Source organism: Bos mutus, chromosome 10, assembly GCF_027580195.1.
Source record: "Bos mutus isolate GX-2022 chromosome 10, NWIPB_WYAK_1.1, whole genome shotgun sequence".
NCBI lineage: Eukaryota > Metazoa > Chordata > Mammalia > Artiodactyla > Bovidae > Bos > Bos mutus.
Window position 1 is genome coordinate 6514547 of NC_091626.1, and position 22166 is coordinate 6536712.

At 35.8% G+C, this 22166-nt stretch overlaps 1 protein-coding gene across 2 annotated transcripts in view; it reads left to right on the forward strand.

Moving 5' to 3' along the window:
- POLK (DNA polymerase kappa) overlaps positions 1-22166 on the forward strand; it is an 80966-nt gene that overhangs the window by 40898 nt on the left and 17902 nt on the right. For both annotated transcript variants that reach the window (XM_005890089.3, XM_070377229.1), the window contains exons 2-6: positions 1520-1684; positions 8371-8490; positions 15091-15243; positions 18538-18669; positions 21246-21399. In XM_005890089.3, coding sequence (XP_005890151.2) covers positions 1520-1684; positions 8371-8490; positions 15091-15243; positions 18538-18669; positions 21246-21399 — 724 coding nt within the window. The remainder of the gene's footprint in view (positions 1-1519; positions 1685-8370; positions 8491-15090; positions 15244-18537; positions 18670-21245; positions 21400-22166) is intronic.

Here is a 22166-nt window from a genome sequence, read left to right on the forward strand (position 1 = left end):
CCGCGATTCATGGGGTTGCAAAGAGTCGGACATGACTGAGCGACTGAACTGAACTGATGGTGATGTTAAAATAGAAAAAAGGGAAGGGGAGAGCAGGGGGTCAATGGGGAGAGAAGGGCCTTAAGTCAGAGTAGAATAAACGAGCCTGCTGTAAATCATCCAAATGAGAAGTTATGGTCATAATGTGTTGTAGATTCATGGCAGCTATTCACCTGGCTGTTTATTTGTAGTATGTGAAAAAAGTGAATGTGTTAGTTGCTCAGTCATGTCCAACTCTTTGCAACCTCATGGACTGTAGTCCCAGCCCAGGGATCAAACCTGAGTCTCCTGCATTGCAGGCAGATTCTTTACAGTCTGAGCCACCAGGGTAGAAGAGCCCCAAACTGGAGGCAGCTGTGATGTCATGATAGCTGCATTAGATCTGGAGTAAGAAGACTTGGAGTGAAATCCTAGATCTTTTGCTTTTTATCAAAGCCATGGTGGGCAATTCATTTAACCTTCCTGAAATTCAAATTTCTTTCTCCCTAAATGAAAATGAGCAAAGCTATTTTCTGTGGTTGTTTTAATTGTTTTTAAAAGCTAATGTATGTGAAGGTAAATTATAAAGAGTTATATTAAGATCCTAAAGAATTATTATTTGAAATTAACCTCAGAAGTGACATGACATTGCAAAGTGTAATGATTTCCTGCAAGGGGATAGATGTTTTTTTCCTGTATTTTTTCACTGATTTAAGAATGGAACTCTGCAAACAGTATTAGTAAATGCTATTGAACTTACATTTGGCAGGGCAAGTGTTATTTTGTATTTATTTCTCATACAGTGCATTGTGCTGTGCAGTGATTATAGTCACCCAGTTGTGTCTGAGCTCCTCTGTCCATGGGGATTCTCCAGGTGGGAATACTGGAGTGGGTTGCCATGCTCTCCTCCAGGGGATCTTCCCAACCCAGGGATCGAACCCAGTCCTCTCACATTGCAGGTGGATTCTTTACTGTCTAAGCCACCAGGGAAGCCCATACAATGCATTAAATAGGGGGGAAAAAATGAACTTTGGACACAAATGTTGTCACTTATCAAATCTCTGTCAGTAGGCATGTTCCATAACTCGGGTTTCTTTTCTCTTTATATTGGGGATAATAATATCTACCTTCCAGGCTGATGGAAATATTCAAGTATAAAGCACCATGTGTAAAGCACCATGTGTAAAGCAAATTCAAGTGTAAAGTACCATGTGTAGTGACTGGCACAGTGTTGGCAGGAAATGTTAATTTTACCCTTTCTTCCCTCCATGAGTATAAATCTTGGGATAATAATTTTAAAATCTGAGTACTAATTATTTCTCAGTAGCCAAAAAATCTTAACTGTCATTTTTGTTTTGCTGATTTCTATGTCATTTTAAAATGACATCCCTCTCCCAAACCCTTGCCCTCCATGAATGCTTTGAAAAACATGTTTGTTTTGTATGCTTTTTCAGATAATAAAAAGAGCCATTTTACCATTAACTTTTTTTCTTTTCTTCAGGTTTACACCATGGGTAGCACAAAGGAGAAGAGTGATGGCACAAAGGAGAAGAATGACAATTACAAAGACGATCTTCTGCTTAGGATGGGACTTAATGATAATAAAGCTGGAATGGAAGGATTAGACAAAGAGAAAATCAACAAAATTATAATGGAAGCCACAAAGGTATGTTTCTTCTTCCTTTCAATATCTTTAATTTAGTAACCTTTTTACTTTTTAAAAAAAGGAAATTATTAAGTTCTAGATGACACTTTAAGTATTTAAATATATAAAATTGTTAAGCTCCAGTGCGTGTAGAATAATCTCCTTTCTCTGCTAATGCTTTTGCATTCTGCTTGGTACTTAACACGCACATAGTATGCTTGTTAAAGCAAAATAACGTGTGTCTTCTTTTTCAGCCCTTTTTTCCCACCTCAAGAGGAGAATACTACAATTGCAGGTTTTTTTGTTTTTGTTTCAGTTATATCTTGGAAGTCTTTCTGTATAAGAAAGTAAAGATCTTCCCTCTTTTTTATGCCTGCATAGGTGGATATACTATGATTTATTGAACTAGCCAGAATCTTTGTTAATGAACATATAAGTCATTTCCGGTCTTTTCATCTTTACACATAATACTACAGTAAATAACCTTGTATTTCATAACTTTATTACATATGTGCAAATATAACTACAGGAGAGATTCCCTGAACCAAATACAGATAGCTTGAAAGGATATACACATGTGTATTTTTCAATGAATTGCTCAATTGCCCTCCTTATTAGTTGTATCAATTTACATTTCCACTGCCAATATATAAGAATATATTGAATCCATACCAGCACAGTGTGTTACTGTACTTTTGGATTTGCCAGTCTTCAGTAATGCAGTGTAGTGTTAATTTATGTTTCTCATCCAATTCCAAAATGTTTGTAAGATACCATTAAAAATACAAAGATAAGTAACATACTAGAGTAAAATATCTATTTGCAAAACACACATCTGTTAAAGGACTTATATCCAGAAAATATGAATTATTCTTACAGCTCATTAATGAGAAGACAACCCAATCAAAAAATGTGCAACACATATAAATAGACACTTTACTAAGGAAGATATAAGAATGGCTCATGAGAAGATGTTCAACATTAGTCATTAGGAAAAAGCAAATTAAAACTACAATGAGGGACTTCCCTTGTGGTTCAGTGGTTAAGAATCCTCCTTCTACAAATGCTAACAAGTCTGAAAGGGGAAATTAACAGTAACACAATAATAGTGGGAGACTTTAATACCCCACTCACACCTATGGATAGATCAACCAAACAGAATTAGCAAGGAAACACAAAATTTAAATGATACAATGGACCAGTTAGACCTAATTGATATCTATAGGACATTTCACCCCAAAATAATGAATTTGACCTTTTTCTCAAGTGCACACATAAAATTCTCCAGGTTAGATCATATCCTGGGCCATAAATCTAGCCTTGGTAAATTCAAAAAAATTGAAATCATTTCAGGCATCTTTTCTGATCACAGTGCAGTAGGATTAGATGTCAACTACAGGAAAAAAAGTATTAGAAATAAAAACATATGGAGGCTAAACAACATGCTTCTAAATAACCAACAAATTACTGAAAAAATCAAAAAAGAAATCAAAATATGCATAGAAATGAATGAATGTGAAAACACAACAACCCAAAACCTATGGGACTCACTAAAAGCAGTGCTAAGGGGAAGGTTCATAGCAATATAAGCATACCTCAAGAAACAGGAGAGAAATCAAATAAATAATCTAAGTTTACACCTAAAGCAACTAGAAAAAGAAGAAATGAAGAACCCCAGGGTTAGCAGAAGGAAAGAAATCTTAAAAATTAGGGCAGAAATAAACGCAAAAGAGACCATAGCAAAAATCAACAAAGCTAAAAGCTGGTTCTTTGAGAGATAAATAAAATAAACAAACCATTAGCCAGACTCATCAAGAAAAAAACGAAGAAGAATCAAATCAACAGAAATGAAAATGGAGAAATCACAACAGATAACACAGAAATACAAAGGATCATAAGAGACTACTATCAGCAGCTATATGCCAATAAAATTGACAACTTGGAAGAAATGGACAAATTCTTAGAAAAGTATAACCTTCCAAAACTGAACCAGGAAGAAATAGAAAATCTTAAGAGACCCATCATAGAGAAGAGCTAACACCTATCCTAGACATTACTTTGCCCACAGAGGTCCGTCTAGTCAAGGCTATGGTTTTTCCAGTGGTCATGTATGGATGTGAGAGTTGGACTGTGAAGAAAGCTGAGCACCAAAGAATTGATGCTTTTGAACTATGGTGTTGGAAAAGACTCTTGAGAGTCCCTTGGACTGCAAGGAGATCCAGCCAGTCCATTCTAAAGGAGATCAGTCCTGGGTGTTCTTTGGAAGGACTGATGCTAAAGCTGAAACTCCAGTACTTTGGCTGCCTCATGCGAAGAGTTGACTCATTGGAAAAGTCTCTGATTCTGGGAGGGATTGGGGGCAGAAGGAGAAGGGGACGACAGAGGATGAGATGGCTGGATGGCATCACTGACTCGATGGACGTGAGTCTGAGTGAACTCCAGGAGTTGGTAATGGACAGGGATGCCTGGCGTGCTGCAGTTCAAGGGGTCACAAAGAGTCGGACACGACTGAGTGACTGAAGTGAACTGACTGAACACCTATCCTACTCAAACTCTTCCAGAAAATTGCCGAGGAAGGTAAACTGCCAAACTCATTCTGTGAGGCCACCATCACCCTAATACCAAAACCAGACAAAGATGGCACAAAAACAGAAAACTACAAGCCAATATCACTGATGAACATAGATGCAAAAATCCTTAACAAAATGCTAGCAAACAGAATCCAACAACATACTTAAAAAATCATACATCATGACCAAGTAGGCTTTATCCCAGGGATGCAAGGATTCTTCAGTATTCACAAATCAATCATTGTGATACACCACATTAACAAATTGAAAGATGAAAGCCATATATTTATCTCAATAGATGAAGAGAAAGCCTTTGACAAAATTCAACATCCATTTATGATAAAAACTCTACAGAAAGCAGGCATAGAAGGAACATGTGTGGTGTGTGCTTAGTCACTCAGTCGTGTCTGACTCTTGCGACACCAAAGACTTTAGCCTGCCAGGCTCCATGGGATTCTCCAGGCAAGAATACTGGAATGGGTTGCCATTTCCTTCTCTAGGGGATCTTCCTGACCCAGGAATCAAACCCAGGTCTCCTGCATTGCAGGCAGACTCTTTACTGACTGAGCGACGAATAACTCAACATAATAAAAGCCATATATGATAAACCCACAGCAAGCATTATCCTCAAAGGCGAAAAATTGAAAGCGTGTCCCCTAAAGTCAGGAATAAGACAAGGGTGCCCACTCTCACCACTACCATTCAACATTGTTTTGGAAGTTTTAGCCACAGCAGTCAGAGAAGAAAAAGAAATAAAAGGAATCCAGATTGGAAAAGAAGAAGTAAAACTCTATTTGTGGATGACATGATCCTCTACATAGAAAACCCCGAAGACACCACCAGAAAATTACTAGAGCTAATCAGTGAATATAGTAAAGTTTTAAGATATAAAATTAATACACAGAAATCCCTTGCATTCCTTTACACTAACAATGAGAAAACAGAAAGAGAAATTAAGGAGTCCCACTCACCATTGCAATGAAAAGAATAAAATACTTAGGAGTAAATCTACCTAAAGAAACAAAAGACCTATATATAGAAAACTAAAACACTGATGAAAGAAATCAAAAAGGACACAAATAGATGGAGAAATATACCATGTTCATTGCTTGGAAGAATCAATATAGTGAAAATGAGTATACTACCCGAAACAATCTATAGATTCAATGAAATCCCTATCAAGCTACCAACAGTATTTTTCACAGAAGTAGAAAAAATAATTACACAATTTGTATGGAAATACAAAAAACCTCGAATAGACAAAGCAATCTTGAGAAAGAAGAACAGAACTGAAGGAATCAACCTGCCTGACTTCAGACTATACTACAAAATTACAGTCATCAAGACAGTATGATACTGGCACAAAGAAAGAAATGTAGATCAATGGAACAAAATAGAAAGACCAGAGATAAATCCACACACCTATGGACACCTTATCTTTGATAAATGAGGAAAAAATATACAGTGGAGAAAAGACATTCTCTTTAACAAGTGGTGCTGGGAAAACTGGTCAACCACCTATAAAAGAATGAAACTAGAACACTTTCTAACACCATACACAAAAATAAACTCAAAATGGATTAAAGATCTAAATGTAGGACCTATAAAACTCCTAGAGGAAAACATAGGCAAAACACTCTCTGACATAAATCACAGCAAGATCCTCTATGACCCACCTCCCAGAGTAATGGAAATAAAAGCAAAAATAAACAAATGGGACCTAACTAAACTTAAAAGCTTTTGCACAATGAAGGAAACTATAAGCAAGGTGAAAAGACAGCCTTCAGAATGGGAGAAAATAATAGCAAATGAAGCAACTGACAAAGAATTAATCTCAAAAATATACAAGCAGCTCATGCAGCTCAATATCAGAAAAATAAACAACCCAATCAAGAAAATGGGCCAAAGAACTAAACAGACATTTCTCTAAAGAAGACATACAGATGGCTAACAAACACATGAGAAGATGCTCAACATCACTCATTATCAAAGAAATGCGAATCAAAACCACGATGAGATACCATCTCACACTGGTCAGAATGGCTGCTATCAAAAAGTCTACAAACAATAAATGCTAGAGAGGGTATGGAGAAAACAGGATGCTCCTACATTGTTGGTGGGAGTGTAAACTAGTACAGCCACTATGGAGAACAGTGTGGAGATTCCTTAAAAAACTGGAAATAGAACTGCCTTATGACCCAGCAATCCCACTGCTGGGCATATACACCAAGAAAACCAGAATTGAAAGAGACACGTGTACCCCAGTGTTCATCGCAGCACTGTTTATAATAGCCAGGATATGGAAGCGACCTAGATGTCCATCAGCAGACGAATGGATAAGAAGGTTGTGGTACATATACACAATGGAATATTACTCAGCTATTAAAAAGAACACATTTGAGGTTCTAATGAGGTGGATGAAACTGGAGCCTATTATACAGAGTGAAGTAAGTCAGAAAGAAAAACACCAATACAGTAGATTTGCACATATATATGGAATTTAGAAAGATGGGAACGATGACCCTATATGCAAGACAGCTTAAGAGACACAGATATAAAGAACAGACTTTTGGACTCTGGGAGAAGGTAAAGGTGGGATGATTTGAGAGAATGGCATTGAAACATGTATAATACCATATGTGAAGTAGATGACCAGTCCAAGTTTGATACATGAAACAGCACTCAAAACAGGTGCACTGGGACAACCCAGAGGGATGGGATGGGGAGGGAGGTGGGAGGGGGGTTTGGGATGGGGAACACATGTACACCCGTGGCTGATTCATGTCAATGTATGGCAAAACCCACCACAATATTGTAAAGTAATTAGCCTCCAATTAAAATAAATTAATTAAAAAAAAAAAAGAATTCACCTTCTAATGCAGGGGACACGAGTTCAATCCCTGGTTGGGCAACTAAGCCCAACTATAGAAGCCCATGTACCACAACTAAAGAAGCCCCCTGCATGCCACAATGAAGACCCAATGTAGCTAAAAAAAAAAAAAAAAAAAAAAAAACCACAATGAGATACATTCATAGTATTATAGCCTAGAATCACTGTAATAAAGACAAACAGTAACAGATTTTGCAAGGATATGGAGAAATTGGTATCCTCATACATTGCTGGTAGACTTGTGAAATGCTTCTGCCATTTTGGAAAACAGTTTTGCAATTCCTCAAAGGGTTAAGTAGGGAGTTGCCATGTAACACAGAGATTCCACTCCCAGGTACATATCCAAGGAAGATGAAAACATGTGACTACATAAAATATGTACACAATTGTTCATTGCAGCATTTTTCATGATAGCCATAATGTAAAAATGATCTTAGGGTCCATCAGTCTTATAAATAGGTAGACAGTATGGTCACTGATGGAATGATAGATGATTTTCTAAAAGTTACTTTCTATATTTTATTTAATGGCTAATATTAAATATTTAAAAGTACTGTTTACTTAGAACAGACTACTAATTATTTCTCCATTAAAAAAAATGATGGGTTTGTTTGAGATTAGCAGAGAATTGCAGCTCAAAGACTGCAGCCATAGTAAGCCACATGCAAGTGCTCAGCAAAAATAAAGAGAACTCTTTCCAAGAGGAGAAAAGGAAGTTGGCAAGGGTATATAGTAAACAGAGGCCATTACTTTTCATTGGCTGAGTTGTTGCCAGGAAAGTCTTTGTTCTTTTTGTTGCTTTCTGCTATCATCGAAGGGGGCCAGAGCTCCTTCTTCTGATCTCTGAGTATTTAATTGAGGTTTCTGTTAATTTTTTACAATGATTTTTCAATGAACGTAAAGGAGATAATTGATGACCCAGCTGACTAAGTGATGTGCCCAGAGGATCCCACCTAGGATATGCTCTTATTTCCCAAATGCAGATCTATACTCATCTTGGAGAGTTTGTGCTGTGCTTACTGCCTCACAACAATCTTGTGATTTAGGTAACTATAAGTTCATTTTACAGATTAGGGAGCCTGAGGCATAATAAGATGAACTTTAGGGTCACCGAGCTAGTAAGTAATGGAGGTAAGTTTTGAATTCAAGCCATTCTCTTTCTAGAGTCTGTCCTCTTAGCCATCAGTTCACAGTGATGCTTTCCTTCAGCCCTTTTTCTTACGCTATGCATTCTTTTCCTACATTAGGGATCCAGATTTTATGGAAATGAGCTCAAGAAAGAAAAGCAAGTCAACCAACGAATTGAAAATATGATGCAACAAAAAGCTAAAATTACCAGCGAGCAGCTAAGGAAAGCACAATTACAGGTATTAATTCAATTGCTAAATATAGTAGGAGCTGGTAGAATAATAATTGGTAGTTAAAATGCATCATGGTCAAATTATAACTGAAAACAAGGTGAAACGTAAATGTTTGTTACATTGTAAGGGATAAAAATGTAACAAATGTGCATACAACTTTGTAAAAATTGCTCTATGTTTTTACATAAAGAACCACACCTAAGTATTGTCACCTCTATTAGAGTAAATGGAGCCTTAGGTTAAGTAACTTACCCCGTTTTATATGACAGGTAGTTGCCAGAGCTAGGATTTAATCCAAAGCGTTTGTTCTTTTTATTATATACATACGTTGCAGCTGGAAAAGGCCCCAAGATAAATGTGACATGTTTTTTGAAAAACTAATTTTTCAAAAAAGATTTGGGGGAACATGTTAACTAATTAAATTTGAAAGTACTTTGAAATGTAGTTGTGTTACAGTAAAAGTCACGTAAATGGTAGAATGCCAAATGTACATGAATTTTTAAGATAAAACACAAGACTTCTAAAAGTTTGGGGTCGTTTGGCTTCTTTGGCATCTTTGGGGAATAAATGCTTAATTTCCTGTGGTATTACAAGTTCTTTCAATAGAAAAGTTTGAAAAGAGCCAGTCAATAAGGCATTAGGTGGTAGATTGAGAACTCAAGGCAGTAAAACTAAAGTTTACATTTAGAGAGTTTTACCCTCTATCAAAATCTGATTCAGTTATACAAAGTACTTTAAGCTATAACATAGCAATAAAACTATAACATTAATCAAGTGTGCTATAAAATTCTTCTCATGATGGGAGTTCAGATATTATAAATTTTGTTTTCTTTACCAAACTAGTATGTCATTTTTTTTGGACATATGCTTTCCTAGAGCACAAGCTAGTTTTTGATCTTCTGTGTTAAGTAGTCTGCTATCGTGACTGAAGATAATTTGTCAAATCATTTTTAGTGTTTCGTGGCAGCTCAGCCTATGGAGGTACATGACATTGTGATGATCATTGGTATTTGTGTATCTTTGCACTCTTGTCCTGTTATTTTCACCAAAGATTGTACCATTTTACATTTTCAACATAAAAATGCTGGTTTCCTCACATACTTGTGTAAAACTCAATTTTATCAACTTTATCAGTCTTTTAGTTTTTGCTGATACAATGTCCAAAATATTATTGTTGTTTTAATTTGCCCTCCTTTGATTACAACAGAGAAAGAATGTCTTTTCACATGTAAGTTAGACATCAGTATTTCCCTCTTGTGGGAAGAGCCTCCGTTATTCTGTTAGGATATAGGCTAAATAACTGGCACAAGAGACCCTAAAATATAATGGTTCAAATAAGTTTATTTCTTTCCCATATTATAGGTTAAGTAGTCCAGCTGCTCTGGTGGTTCTGATCACCATAGTAATTTAGAGACTCAGGTTCTGTTATACATTGAAAGAAACAAAAAGGAGAAAACTTAATTGAAGGAAAGTAATTTGCTATTAAGCAAGTGAAAGAGAAGTTACACGTGTTCCTTTTTTTTTTTTTTTAATACACGTGTTACCTTAACTCACATTTGAGTTTCATGGCCACACCTAAGTGCAAGAGAAGCTATAAAATATATTCTCTAAGTGAGTAGCCATATGCTCAGCTGAAAATCTATTACTGTGGAAGGAAGAGAATAGATTTCAGGGTTCAACTGCAGTCCAAAGCAATATTCTTTGCTCACATTTCTAGAGTTTATTTCTCCTCATTTATAGATCTTATTGTATGCTGCTGCTGCCAAGTCGCTTCAGTCGTGTCCGACTCTGTGCGACCCCATAGACGGCAGCCCACCAGGCTCCTCTGTCCATGGGATTCTCCAGGCAAGAACACTGGAGTATTGTATAATAAATATTTTTTTGTCTGTCACTTGTAAAGATTTTTCTAATATGTACCATGTAATTTTATTTATTGAATGATAATAACATAGTTTAATGCTCCCCCTCACCATTCTTCTTTAGAAAAACATTTTCTTTTCATCCATTGTTTTTTTATATAAGATTAAGCATTATTTCATCAAGTTGAAAAGAAATTCCATTCCGTCCAAAGTAACACTGTTTTTAAGTTGATGTTACTCCTTAGGCAGTTTAGTTTCTGGAACTCTTTTTTATTTATAGCCCACAAATATCTTAAATAAAGTTTTAAAGATGTAATACCTGGGAGTGGCATAGCAACGTCTTGCTGTTTATACTACTTTTAAAACTCATATCCTTAAACATGCTAATAATCTGAAGAAACAGAGAATCCCTTACATTGTGTAGCGGAACTTCACGTTTTGTTAATGGTTTTAGTTGACTATTCCATGGGAGGCTCTGTGACATCTTTTGCAAGGGAAATGGCAGGAAGTGTGTTTTTTGTTGATTGTAAAATTGTTTCAGTTTTTGAGCTTCCTTTAAAAGAAGTTATATAAGTGGGAGTGGATTGAGGAAATCCTAAGAAGGCTAGAAGATCTGAAAGAACAGAGAGGTTTTCATGGGAAACGTGTTTCTGTTTTGAAGTAATGAAATTTCCAAATAGTATTTTATTTTACTATATTTTATTATATGTAATAGATATTTTATTATATGTAATAAGTAAGCTCTGAAGGCATAAACTCATCTGATGTTTCTTCAGAACCTTAAGTATCTCTACCCAATCCCATCCTCATTAAACTTCTTAAAAGCATAATCATTTTTATAGCTGTCAAAGCATCTTATTGTAACTTGGGCTCATGGATCAAATAGATAAGCATCCATGTTATATTAAATGGCAACTACTCAGTAAATCAGTGCATTTTGACCACTTTAACGGTTGATTTGGAGAACTCATATTTATTCCACAATTTTTAGTTAATACTAAGTTAAGAAAATGAAAAACAGTATTTCTGAAGTAATCTCCTAAATCTTTTAAAAATAATTTTTAAAATGTAAATAAGATATAATATGGATATAAAATATGCCACTAGAACTCTATTTGAGCTTATTTCAGTGTTAAATACTTTTAAAAAAATTCTGTTTTAGGGAAGTATCATGATATAATGAAAAGAGTATGGGCTTTAGAGAAACCTGATTCCCAGGTTTAGTTCTAACATTTACCAGTTCTATGACTTAGAGCCAATTACATAATCTTCCTCAGCTTTAGCTTCATATATAAAATGGGGATAAGTATCCTCTCAATTAATTTGACCAGTAGGTGAGTTAACATAAGCATTTTGCATATTACATATAATATAATCAACAAATATCATTTCTACCTTAAAAACTATAGGTAATATCACTAAGCCCTTACTGTATCCCTAGATAAGTGCTTTACATGGGTATCTCTTTTAATTCCTTCCATCTTTTGAAATTGGTTTAGTCTCTCCTTCAGTTCAGTTCAGTCACTCAGTCGTGTCCGCCTCTTTGTGACTCCATGGACTGTAGCATGCCAGTCCCTCTTTACAAATAAAGTAAAAATGAGAGGGGTTGAGTTGCCCACTATCATTTAACTAGTAAGTGGCAGGACCTGAGACCCAAACAAAGCGCTTACCCACTGTGACACACACTGGCTCTGAGCTGTAGCAAGAGGGACGAGGTACATGTTATATACTCAGACTTGGAAGTCATTCAGAAGGAAAAATGGAGGGAAGGAAACCATGAATGAGGATTTCAGCAGATGAAACTGGAAAAAAGCAGTGGTGTGCATTTGGTAGATGTAGAAGAAAAGAGTTCAGACAAGGGTGACCAATGAGAGATAGTAAAGGAAAGTGGAATGTGTGAGTCATTCAGTGGCGAGGTTTCCTTTTGGCAACTGTACACTTGCTGTAAGCACAGAAAGACAATAGATTGTTCAAGAAACTGTCAGAGGATTAACTTGTGAGTCTAAGGAGAGGTGTTTTTTTCCCTCCATTTGGCTTGCTTTCTATTTATTGTCTTCTTCCTTTTCAGTGTTTCTGGGTTAAGATATTTCAGATGCTGCTCCCTTATACTCAGTCGACTCAATTCTTAGGCACATTTTCTGGGTTAATCTACCCTTGTTTTTATTAGTCTCCATGATTTGTTTACATATTTTTAATGTCAGGATGTTATTCTCTATTTTAAAATTGAAGTACTGGAAGAAATAGTTATTTTAAATCTGGATGATAAATTGGAATAATGTTAAAAAGTTCTAGTTATTAGATGTAGTGTCTCACTGCATGAGATCAGGCTTCTCCAAACTTTTTCTACAAATACTATTTTCTCTTTTTAAATGAGATATATATAAATTATATGTATGTAATAAGTGTATATATATATGTTGTTCAATGCTAAATCATGTCCATATATAAAAGAATAAAGTTTATACTGATAAATATAAAAGGGTATATAAGTCTCTCTTCCCTTTCTCTTTTATGAGGAATTTATTTGTATAGTTGCCATTATTTATTTTCAGGTTGCTAACCTTTAAGATTTACATTCTAAGTAACTTTCACAAATCAGTAGAGCATTGTTAGCTGTAGCCATCGTACTGTACCTTAGACCCCAAATCTTATTCATCTTTTTTTTTAACTGAAGTAGATCAGTCGGCCTATAACACTGTGTTAGTTTCAGGTGTACAACATAGTGTTTTGATTTTTGTATGTTACAAAATGATCACCATGATAAGTCTATAGTTACCATCTATCATCATATTCCCCATGTTGTACATTTCATTGTCCTGACTCATTTATTCTGTAACTGGAAGTTTGTAGCTTTTAATCTCCCAATGAGGAAAAAATTTCATAGCAGATAAGGTCTTTCTCCTGATGGAACTCACAATTTAGAATCTAGTACGGTAAGTGCCATGATAAGAGCAAGAAAACAAATAAGGGAACGTTGAATTCTGTGGCACAGAGGACAGAGATCCAGTTGTCATTGAGGGATGTCTGAGCCAATCCTTGAAGGGTTGGTGTCAGAACTAGGAAGGGCATTGTACGCAGAGGAACAGCCTGAAGAAGACACAGAGCAGCTAGGTTATTCAGTGAGTTTTAGGCTAAACAAGGTTGGATCCTCTAGAAAGCCTCACTGTGGCTATTGGAGACAAATATGAATCAGAGTGATTGTTTATAAAAGAGGAATTGCAGTTTTTTGTTTGTTTTCTCAGGGGTTTTTTTGTTTGTTTGCTTGTTTGTTTTTGGTTTTACTTTTTCTAAAATGATTTTTAATTGGAGGATAAAGGAGTTACAGTTTTAACTTGTACCTAGGAGTTAACTACTGTCACTATAACATTAAGAAAGAAGACCTTGAAAAGAAAATTTCTGCAGAATGAAAACAAGGTAGAAGTCAGACAAGGGGGAAAGGCTCCATTATATGCCCCTGAAAGTCTCCACCTTTTATAAAACCTACTCTAGGGATTGTCACATTTCATTCAGAGCTCACCCCACTTGCTTATTTCTGGCTGCTTTTCTCTTAATTTTTTATTGCTTTGTTGTGAAGTTTTCCAGTTATCCTTTTATGAGTTAAACTTGCATTTGTTAAAGTTGGGCCGTGTGCCAGACACACCTCCATGCTCTTCATGTAATTCTGTTTCATTCAGTAGCTTTCTTCTCTCTTCTCTTCATGATTTTACTCAGTGGTCTTACTGACTTCCTTATATGTTACTAGATTAAAATGGTCACATAGCCACCCTCAGCTGCAGAGGAAGCTAGAATATTGTATATTTAGCTTTTTCAGCCTGCACAGTAGATGCCACAAAAACGAAACACTTGGGAATGGGTATGTTTGCTACATAAGCCCTTTCTCACTGCCCTATTCTGGTTATTTCTTTCATTTCTCTTTCTTCTTTCTTATCAGTCCAACTGTTTTTCTCTAAAGAAACAAAATTGTTTAAACATCAAAATTTCTCATTGTTATTCTTGAAATTTCATGAAAGAATAAATCGTAAATTAAATTTTCAATTTTGATTCAAATAGACTACCAATTATCAAATTTTAACCTTAAAATAGCAATTCTACAGAGGAAATGTTTACATCATGCCTTAAGACAATCAGTTGTACAGTACTATTCAACATAAACATCATATGCCAAAGAAATATAATCATTTATTGTACATTTCCTTTCTTAGTATTTTAAGACATTAATATTATGAGTCAGATGGAAGTTGTTTATTTTACCTAAACAGAAGCTTTTAGTTACAGTAAGTTTTCCAAATTTATAAAGCAGTAGAATTATTTGATATATAAGCAGTTGGAATGCTTTATTCATTCAGTAAATATTTATTAAGTACCTGTTATGTACTTGTGGGTATTGAAAAATGAAAGAGTTGGTAGGGAATGATATTTGAGAACAGACTGCCTATGCTCATGGAAATAAAAGCCTAATGAACAATAATCAAATATACATAGATAGGTATGGGAATGGGTAGATGAGTGGCTGGCCAGATGGATGGACAGAGACAAACAGACACCTACTAAAAATAAGATTAGTGTTGGGACTTCCCTGGCAGTCCAGCAGTTGGCAGTCGGTGCTTTCACCACCATGGGCCTGGGTTCAATCCCTGGTCAGGGAACTAAGATCCCACAAGTGGAGGCGGGGGAAAAAGGTTAGTGTTAGGATTACTGGTGTTTCGATATTCTATTCCTAAAATGTGTTAACCTTTTAAACATTGAGGTTGACAGATTTGCAGTGGAATTGGAGCAGAGCCGGGATCTGAACAGCACCATAGTGCACATTGACATGGACGCTTTCTACGCAGCTGTAGAAATGAGGGACAATCCAGAGCTGAAGGATAAACCCATTGCTGTAGGATCAATGAGTATGCTGGTAAGTAGGTAAGATTGGAGACAAAAAAGAAGTTTCATGACATATTCATATTCAAATAATCGGTTCATGAAGGGAAAAGACCTTATTAAGTTCTACGAGTTCTATCAGAATATTTTTCTAGGTGTTTTATAGGTATTCACTTACTGAATCCTTTCAACATCACTTGAGGTACACATTTTTATTTCCATTTGACAGATAGGAAGACAAATTCAAAGAAGTGTTTTATAATGTTCCCAGTGTTATCGATTCAGTTCAATTATGTCCAACTCTTTGCGACCCCATGACCTGCAGCCCACCAGGCCTCCCTGTGCATTACCAACTCCTGGAGTTTACTCAAACTTATGTCCATTGAGTTGGTGATGCTATCCAAACACCTCATCCTCTGTCGTCCCCTTCTCTTCCCGCTCTCAATCTTTCCCATCATCAGGGGCTTTTCCAGTGAATCAGTTCTTCCCATCAGGTGGCCAGAGAGAGTACTGGAGTTTCAGCTTCAGCATCAGTCCTTCCAATGAATATTCAAGACTGATTTCCTTTAGGATGGATGTACTCTGCATATAAGTTAAATAAGCAGGGTGACAATATACAGCCTTGACGTACTCCTTTTCCTATTTGGAACCAGTCTGTTGTTCCATGTTCAGTTCTAACTGTTGCTTCCTGACCTGCATACAGATTTCTCAAGAAAATGTTATAAAGCTGGTAAATGATAGAGTAGCGTTTTATCTTTCTGTTGCAAATTATATTTTTCTTAAGTAACTGTTCTAGTTAAAGAGAATTGAAAAAGAAAAAGAAATGTTATGCTAAAGCAGAAATTTGCAAACAATGGCCCACAGGCCAAATCCAGCCTGCTGCCTTATTTTGTAAATAAAATTTTATTGAATACAGCATTGTAAATCAACTGTATGTGCGTGTGCTTAGTGGCTCAGTCGTGTCCGACTCTTTGTGACCATATGGACTGTGCAGCCAGCCAGACTCCTCTGTCAATGGAATTTTCCAAGTTAGAGTACTAGAGCAGGTTGCCATTTCCTACTCCAGGGGATCTTCCCAATTGAGGGATTGAACCCACATCTCTTGTGCCTCCTGCATTGGCAGGAGGATTCTTTACCACCGTGGCATCTACTCCAATAAAAATTTTAAAAAATTTTATTGGAGCACTCACACCCACTCATTTATTATTGTTTCATTAAAAGAGCCGAGTTAGTAATTGCCACAGAGACCATATAATCTGCAAAGCCTAAGGTGTTTGAACATTTACAGAATAAGTTTACCAACGCCAGTTTTGGAGTAACATTTTTTATTAATATAAGTACTGTAACTAAGTAGTTCTTTCCATGACTTGAAACCTTTGCATTTCTGTTACTGTGTGGCTTTTCCTTATTGCCACCCTCACCATAGCAGGTAAAAGTGACCAGAATAGCTGTGTGTAGCCAAAAATGTGTTGGGAATTAGAAATAGCAACTGAAATAGATGAGTTTGGTTTAAAAAAAAAAACACACAAGAGAAATAAAGAAGGTTCTTCCTTGTTCTAACTTTTTTCAGTGCCTTCGATAGCTATTAACATGATTCCTGAGTTGTTTTATTATGAAACTACAATCTGTTTGTTCATTCTCTCTACTCCCACAAGTATGTAGGCAACTGACAGTCCTGTTTCTAAAATAATCTTTATAGGAAAGTATACTCCCCTTTCCTACAAATCATCAACTAATACTTGAAAAAAAGTATTCAACGTTATTAAGAATACATATCACCGTGTTTTTATGTGAAATTATGCACATGAACCCCTTTAGTACTTAGTGAACGTTCATTTGGGCTCATGCTTCTGTAATTTGAGCAGAGTACAATGGGGAGGGTTTGTTTATCCCACTTGGGGTCGGCTAGGACTTTACCTGGAGCTGAAGGATCCCAAATGGCTTCACTAACGTCCCTCCAGCTATGAGCTTTCCCCTCCACATGGTGCTTTCTCCTCCACATGGTCTTAAATCCTGTTAATAAGATCTCTGTAATCTAACACGAGATCTTCACATAGTTGCTGGACCCCACAAAAGCAAAGGCAGAAGCTGCAGACTTCTTTATGCCTAGGTTTCAGGACTCATATAATGTCACCAAATGACATTCCTTTGGTCAAAGCAAGTCACAACACTAGTCTCTTGGTAAGAGGAACTAGAACCCACCTTTTGACAGGAGGAACTGTGAAAGATTGTGACTGTGATTTACAGTCCCCCACAAACCTAAAAGTTAAAAGACGTCATATATAAAATTGTTTTTCTACTCTACTGTAGATCTAGCTTTTTAAAATATCAATCCCAATAGATTTCTTCATATTAACATTTAAAGCACCGGTTTGTCATCCAAGTGCTATCTGCATTTTCTGTTCCAGAATGTTGACCAAGGATTAGCATAGTTTTGATTACTATCAAGATTCTTTAAATGCCACTTGAAAACTGTAAATGGCAAATATATTATCATTTCTGAAATACCCTTTCATTTGGTAGATTTTGTTTTACATTCTTTGAATTTTCAGGGATTCCGGGGATTCCATTTGTGATTAATTTTTTCTAAATGGTACTGTGGCCTACCACATTAGCCTAGATTGTTGCCAGGTATTTTCATCAACAGGATTTAATAATTAATGTTTTCCTGTTTACTCTCATAATTGTTAAGTGCCATCTCCTAGTTAAAATGTGTTCACCAAAAAAGGTATTCCAGCCTTAAGAAATGCAGCTTAATTTTAAAAGTTCTTTTGTGCTTTAATCATTTCATGTTTGAGACTTCATTTAACTGACCATATATTACACCATATATTTCTTTTTTTTGTAGATGAAAAATTTCCCAAATCCCAAATAGAGCAAATTCTAAATCCATACTATTATACTATACTATTACTTTATATACTTTTACTTTCTGTAACTGCTATACTATTTGTACTATATAGCTTTATACTACTGTAACTTTTGTGTAACATCTCCCTCTATCATCTAAACTTTTATATGTACTGTATTACAGATATTCATTAAAGCCAATGAAGTTTAGTTACTTGAAATGTAAAAGAACCTTTTTAATAGCACAGTCTTGCTTTTTACCTCATGTCACATTATAAATATGAGAAAACAGTGGGAGAGGGTCGTGGTACTATACCATGATACGACAAAGTCAAAAGCTTGATTTGAGACAGTGGCCTATAAAAGAAATGTCTTTGAATTGAAAATGCACATCAGTAATGTGTTTCTTTTGAAAGCATCGATCAATATGTCAATTTTGGTTTGAATGTTTTTTCCTATGTGGTCCACTTTCTTTCAGTCTACTTCAAATTACCACGCAAGGAGATTCGGTGTTCGTGCAGCCATGCCAGGATTTATTGCTAAAAGACTCTGCCCACAGCTTATTATAGTGCCCCCAAACTTTGACAAATACCAAGCTGTGAGTAGAGAGGTAAGTCTGCTATCTCACTCCTACTTATAGCCTCTTGTTGATTTCGCGTCATATAGAGAGACAGGTCCAAATACCATAGCACATCAGAATCTATCCTTAGCTTATCCCTGTAAGTCTCCTTTCTACCACTTCCTCAGCTTATGTATTGAATATTGAGCTGCATATATGTCCAGACTATACCCTTATATTTCCCAGTTTTTGTTTTTTGGTTTTTTTTTTTTTGCTTTTCCATGTGTTTTCTCATCTGCATAGAAAATTCTTATCTCCCCAGAAAACCCTGAATTACCTTAATTATAACCTAAATTAACTTTAGCTATTTTTCTGTTAATGTCCAATGTACATTTTCTTCTAGAATCACCTTATATTTATAATCTACAGACTTAATCCCATAACATTAATTCCAAGCTCTTTTCTTTTTTTTTTTTTATTCCTTTATTTCTCATGTGTTCCCCATCCTGAACCCTCCTCCCTCCTCCCTCCCCTCTGGGTCGTCCCAGTGTACCAGCCCCAAGCTCTTTTCTAAGTAAAATTTTTATCAATGTTTTTTAACAAAATTAACTTATTTTGATTAGCTGCTCTCCTGGCCCCATAATCTAGTGAAGGTGCTTATGAGCATTTAATATCCCGAAAACCATAATCAAAGAAAAAGGGGAATAGTCTATTGCTTTGAAGAGGATCTCCAAAAATAGAGATTTGGTTATTCACGAAAGTTGCCTAAAGTGTGATATATGAAAAACTGTCCTTTCTTCTAGTTTTGGTAATAGCTGGACCATCATGCCAGTGCTAAAACTTAAGTCAGAAATTGAAATTTTAGTGTATGATGTCAAAATATGTTTAGACTACTGTGGCAAAACGCACCGTGTTAAAGACTGCTGTCTGAATCGAAACACTTAAAAACTCCAGCCTCACACTTACTACCATTTGGTCATGTAAACTGTCTTTAGAGTCACTCTTCTTATTTGTGCTCCACCTCATTTCTCCTGGAAATGAAAGCTCCCCCAGATTAAAATGATATTCCACCCCAATTTTTTTTTAAGTTTTTAACAATTCTTTCAAAAACCAGTCTGTGGAAACAAGTGCTTTGGTGCCTGCATCTGCAAAGCTGGTAGGGAAGGGGAGGCATTCACATGGGTTACCGTGTATCTGTTGTTGTTGAGTCCTGTCTGACACTTTTGCAACCCCATAGACTGTAGCCCGCGGGGCTTATCTGCCCATAGGATGTCCTGGGCAAGAATACTGGAGTGGGTTACCATTTCTTTCTCCAGGAAATCTTTCTGACCCAGGGATCAAACCTACATCTCCTGCATTAGCAGGAGGATTCTTACCACTGAGCCACCTAGGCTTTTAATACTAATAAGTTTGAAAATCCTTCAAAGACTTTTAAGTTCTGCTTTAAGTCAGTAAAACTTCTGGCAGCATAACAATGAGAACCAAATTGTTTGAGTTCCCTTTAGTCATTTACATAAGTTAGAGAAATCTGTCTTCAAATTTGAACAGGATCTAACTAGTTTATTTGCAGATGACAAGTGGGTTCTTATCTGTAAATGAACTACAGTACAGATTCACTGACAGCAAATGCGTTCATATTTATGGCTCGTTTAAAAGTTTAAGAAAAAGCCATTTTTGTTTTCTCCAAAAGAATGAAGTTGCTGTAACTGTTCTCCAAGCCTTGGTACTTCGTTTTTACTGGAGCCTGTCTATTTTTGTTCTTGAAGAAGTATCTTATGTAAAGGAAGTTAGTGAGTACTCATTGTCTCCAGAGAACACTTCTCATTCAGAATCATCTTAGTTGGCTGCCAACGACTGACTTTCCAGTTCCATTTTCACGAGAAAGATTCCATCTGAGCACATTGTAAAAATGATTTCTTCTATAAGAACAAAGCTAATTAAGGTGCTTTCTGAGTAGAGCTTGGCCAAGTTTTTTGTCACATTTTCTAAAATTACCTTTGATTCAGCTGTTCATAGTTATATTAAGCCAAAAAGCTTTCTTTTTATAAAACATCTAAAAAGATTTTCTCATGATACCACAGACAGCTTTAAAACACTAGATGAAACATTACATATTTCAGCAAATATGTTTTTCTAATATATATGTTATTTTGGCAACCATTTCCTTTAATTTCAGCTAATACTTCAGTGGTTAAAAAACTTCATAGTTTCATATAATAAAATTATCTTCTATAAAAGGCATTTCTGGAATCATACAGAGATTCTGATGTCTTTACATATTTCTTTTATTCCAAGATGCAACTCCAGACTTTTCCCCATCATTTAATATAGTCATAGACTTAACACTACAGTTTTTGTCATCTTTTCCATTCTGAATCCTGGCAGCTGTTTTGTTTTCTGAATGGATACATGCATTATTGAGTGGAGTTTTATAGATATAATTAATTGAAGTAGAACCACTTTCTAAAGCAACATAGTACCTTCATGTAAGATTATTCCTTTTTAAAATGAACAAAAAAGGTCAGAAAAGGAGAACAAGATCCTATTGTTCCCACTTCAGCTAAAAATTATGTTGCTTAACTTTTTCTCTGCCTATCGGAATGATGTTAAACATGTTCCTTTTGAAGGTTAAGGAAATCCTTACTGATTATGACCCCAATTTTATGGCCATGAGTCTTGATGAAGCCTACCTGAATATAACAAAGCATTTAGAGGAAAGAAAAAATTGGCCTGAGGACAAAAGGAAGTATTTCATCACAGCAGGGAACTCTCTAGAAAACGGTAAGCAATTTATTAGAATGATCAGACTTTAAAAAAAAAATTATTTGGATTAACCAGTTAGCAGGGATAGATGTAGGACTAGATATATCTTTATTATGAAAAAGTATTAAAAATGAAAATCAGAAACTTAAATATACCAGTGGGATTTCTGAGATAAATGTCACTTTTAAACCGAATGAAATTCTTAAATCTCTAGACTTTGAGTGTGCAGAGTCCCTACCCAAAGTAATTTCATAGCAGCTTTTTCCTAAGATCTAACCTAACTGAGGATTGGATTGCATTGAATCTGAGGAGGTTCTCTGTTTAAGGTAGCCTTTGGTTGTAGCTGTTAATAATAGAAAATAGACTTTTAAAAAAAAATTAGTCTCAAACATACTAAAACATTGAATGGGATTTTTTTCCCCTTTATTTGATAGATTTTCCATAATCTGGTTACTGTGATTACTGTTTTTAACCTTGCCAAAATTAGTGATTCTCCAATTCCCTTCTTTGCCTTAGACCTTATTTTGACTCTTTTTCTATATAATGAAACAGAAGTTTTATGACCCTAAGGGTTTTTTCAAATGGGACCCTTATCATCTATCCAAAACAATGCCAAAAAACATGCAGATAGTACATGTACTCTGTCAACTCTCTGTTTGAGGTGGGATTACTTCAGATGCTAGCGCTGCCCTGGACCCCTGGGCAAAGTTCACCTGGATGAAAAGGTAGAAATAGAGGGTTTGCCTGAAACCCACAGCCACGTTTCATGTGCACAACTCATTAAC